General features: G+C 40.5%; 1 protein-coding gene across 1 annotated transcript; it reads left to right on the forward strand.

Moving 5' to 3' along the window:
- Window positions 1–415: 415 nt before the first annotated feature.
- spring1 (SREBF pathway regulator in golgi 1) lies at window positions 416–3579 on the forward strand. Its single transcript, XM_015960545.3, has 5 exons — window positions 416–1106; window positions 1469–1625; window positions 1702–1853; window positions 2881–2994; window positions 3077–3579. The coding sequence occupies exons 1-5, from the start codon at window positions 1011–1013 to the stop codon at window positions 3158–3160; spliced, it is 603 nt and encodes a 200-aa protein (XP_015816031.1). The 5' UTR covers window positions 416–1010; the 3' UTR covers window positions 3161–3579.
- Window positions 3580–3957: the final 378 nt, after the last annotated feature.

Here is a 3957-nt window from a genome sequence, read left to right on the forward strand (position 1 = left end):
GGGTTACGGCTCCAGTCACAATTAGCAACACGATTTGTCATATAATAGTTAGACGGTGACTTCCAAGTCGAATGAACATTTCAGCATTGTCCTGTTTATATTAAATCTATCGAAACTCACAATTAGTTATGTTTTTTTCCTAATCTTGTTCTTTCTGTAACACATATACTAAATGCATCCATCCCATCCAAAAGGGAGAATGGAATCTGAAATACAAGCTAAAAGGAGTGTAATTATGGCTATCTTCTAACATAGCTATTTCATTTAATGTTAGTCAGTCATTTTGACTGGGAGTGTCAAGACTTATGCTATTAGCTAGTAGCAGGCTAATATGTGATCAAATTAACTTTAAAAAGAGAGACACAGAGTTACTTGAATGTATGCTTCAATGCTTCAACGGCATGCCATACGCGTCGGTCTTCCATAAAGATCACGTCCGTGTTTTGTTATTGATCCTTCATGTCAAATTTCGCTAGGAAACGAAAACTTACGTCGTTATTACTTGTTAAATGTTGTGGCTGACATTATAGAGTCGCTTTTCTACATGAGAGACTAAGCATAATCTTTAGGCCATGTTGAAATCTGTTTTTAGCTCCGTTTTAGCATCAGCGAGAGGCGAAGGCTAGCAGCATCTAGCTAGCAGCAGGCTAACAAAACAGGCTTTTACGATGAGACGCTGCTAACTTCTGTCACCTTTGCTGTTTTAAGTCACAATATAAATTACATTAAATGTAAGTGTCCTCGAACACATAGCGTTCATTTTAAATAACTGCAAGTCGTAAGCTTAACATGGGTTAGCTATAATGTGTCTGTAGCCCGCAGTTGTTTTTAGAGCTAATTGTTTTGGACCGACAGGACGAGCTGATTCCAGTTCAGCAGGCACTATATTTACTGTTTTTTGTGATTTTAAAATCAATTTTTATGCGTTGATTGAGACTGAAGACAGTTGAGGAGTTTAAACTTTTGAGCAGCGTGAAGGTTACTTGGATTTTCACCCAAAAGGTCATGATATGATGGTGCTGCGGAGGTTACTGAGGAAGCGCTGGGTGCTGGGGGTCGTCTTCGGACTCTCCCTTATTTACTTCCTCACCAGCACACTCAAACAGGTAGACTCGCACCTCAGCGCGTGCTTTGACCTTTAGTTCCATGTTGCATGGAATTAGTCATTTTCGTATGTAACTATGCAAAACACCAAGATGTCTATTAAAGTTGGCATTCTGCTCTATTCATTAATGTTAAATATTAAAGTAAGTAGCTTTAAGATCACCTTATCTGTGCGTGCACATTAGGTTAACAATTATAATAATGCCATTTCACTTTGGATGGAAGTGTCTGCTTTATAAATGTACATAAAACCTTAGGCCTTCTGCTCTGTCTTCAATATTTAACACTTTTCACATCCTGACAGGAAAATAATAATAATGGGACGTTTTCAGTTTTTTTTTGACACACCTGTGGATTTCTGCAGGAAGAGAGGGCCATACGGGACCGCACGCTCCTAGAGGTTAAAGATTCAGACCAGCGCATCCCTTGGAAGGTCCGTTTTAATCTGGGCAACAGCAGCCGACAGATTACTCAGTGCAGAAATTCCATTCAGGGCAAGACGCTGATCACAGACGAGCTTGGTAAATGATGTAACCGTCGCCTATGACTCAGTAATTGACTATGATGGTACTCAGCGTCGGTGCTAATGTTTTACAGGTTATGTCTGTGAGAGAAAAGACCTGCTGGTTAACAGCTGCTGTAATGTCAACGCTCCCAGTGCGAGACAGTACATTTGTAAAAGCTGCCTGGCCAACGGATGCTGTAGCATCTACGAGTATTGCGTGTCTTGCTGCCTTCAGCCCGATAAGGTAATCTGTCACATCAGAAATCTGAAAGATTATTAGCTTTAACCAGCTATGTGCGACATCCTGTTAAAGAGCGTCACCCCCTGCCAGATTCTTACTCAACTCCCACTTCCTGTTTGAAAAATGCAACTAATGCTGTTGCCAAGCAGACCGAGAGGGCGGAGCCTCTAACAAATACACACACTCACGGCATTGTGACATCATAATGTACCATCTAACGTCATAGTGTACCTCTTAGCCAATAGCGATGGCAGATTTAAATTTGAATGCAGTGAAGAGTTTTTACCTGACAACGGCACAACACTGACAGTTTCAGGCAGAAAATTTAAATTTTAACTAAAATGCACTAAAGTGCGAAACTATTGACGACACGTGTCTGCAGCACGATTAGACACACATTTATATAGTTTATCAGAAAAAAATAGTTGATTTGGGGGTGACTTGCTCTTTAAAGAGCGTCACCCCTGCCAGATTCTTACTCAACTCCCACTTCCTGTTTGAAAAATGCAACTAATGCTGTTGCCAAGCAGACCGAGAGGGCGGAGCCTGTAACAAATACACACTCACGAAATTGTGACATCATAATGTACCATCTAACATCATAGTGTACCTCTTAGCTAATAGCGATGGCAGATTTAAATTCAAAAGCAGTGCTGAGTTTTTGCCTGACGACGGTGCAACACTGACAGTTTTAGGCAGAATATTTAAATTGTAACTAAAATGCACTAAAGTGCAAAACTATTGACGACACGTGTCTGCAGCACGATTAGACACACATTCATATAGTTTATCAGGAAAAAAATAAGTTGATCTGGGGGTGACTTGCTCTTTAAAAAGAGGTTCAGTAAATACAAGAATCCCTCTGATTCAGCATTTTATGCAACTGTGGTCAAAATGAAAGAATCACACGAACATGAACAGTGAGGCAGTAAACTTTGTGACTGGTTGTGTCATTCTGAAACACTCAGGCTACGAAATCATGGGACTACAATCTGTGTTTACACCTAATGCGTTCTGTGTCCTCTTACAGCAACCCCTTCTCGAGCGCTTCCTGAACCGTGCAGCGAAAGGTTTTCAGAATCTTTTCACAGCTGTAGAGGATCACTTTGAGTTGTGCCTGGCCAAGTGTAGGACCTCTTCACAAGTACGCCACAAAGTCATTTTGAAACGGAGCTTTAATCGTGAAATACTTGAAATTATGCAGGATATTTTCCTTTTTCCTGTAGAGCGTTCAACATGAAAACACCTACCGCAACCCCCAGGCCAAGTTCTGCTACGGAGAGAGTCCTCCTGAGCTCCTTCCTGTATGAGCTTCTCTAATCTTTTTGGGATGAAGAAGAATCAGAACCACGGGTCGATACATACCTTCAAAAACGACATGTTCGGACATCTAATGGTGCTTGGAAAAAGAGAAACGACAAACAAAAAGCTGTTTCTGCAATATTTTGGCTGATGAAGACGTCTAAGACCTCCGACTTCAACAAAGAGCGAACCCTGTTTTTGAATTTATTATTTACACTTCATAAGTGCACAGAACACTTCATACACTCATCCATGATGATCGTCAGGTCTACGGCACAGGCAGCTCATCCATCAGGATTTGCATCAGTTACCTTCATGTCATAAAGCAGGTTTGGTTTGGAGACAGGAACAGCCATGAATGTTTAATTCCTTCTGTGTATACTGCATGCATGTGGAGCGTATTTAATAAATGTGACTGTCAAATAGACTTTTCTCTTTTTGTGGTGTTCTGTTTCATCACAGGAGAGGTTTAGAAAGAATTTGGGCCTGTCAGCACAGGCTGGTGGCGCAGATAGAATTTTTATGTTAAGATTTTAAATTTAAGGCCTGATTAAAAATTTAAGGTGGAAAAGGTTAAAGCAGTAACAAGTATTTATTAATACCCACATAATTGGCTTTTCTTTTAAATTCCTGGTAAATGGAAGCACGAACATTGACTAAGAAGCATCGATCAGGAAACGAGACCAAAGTCATGAAACATTAGGAAAGAAAAAGTGGATCAGGCCTTTTTCTCGTGGTGCTGATAATAAAAAACTCGGATTTATGCACAAGACCCAGAAACTAGAAAACAAGCAGCCCATCAGAT

The sequence above is a fragment of the Nothobranchius furzeri genome, chromosome 10 (genome assembly GCF_043380555.1).
Source record: "Nothobranchius furzeri strain GRZ-AD chromosome 10, NfurGRZ-RIMD1, whole genome shotgun sequence".
Classification (NCBI taxonomy): Eukaryota; Metazoa; Chordata; class Actinopteri; order Cyprinodontiformes; family Nothobranchiidae; genus Nothobranchius; species Nothobranchius furzeri.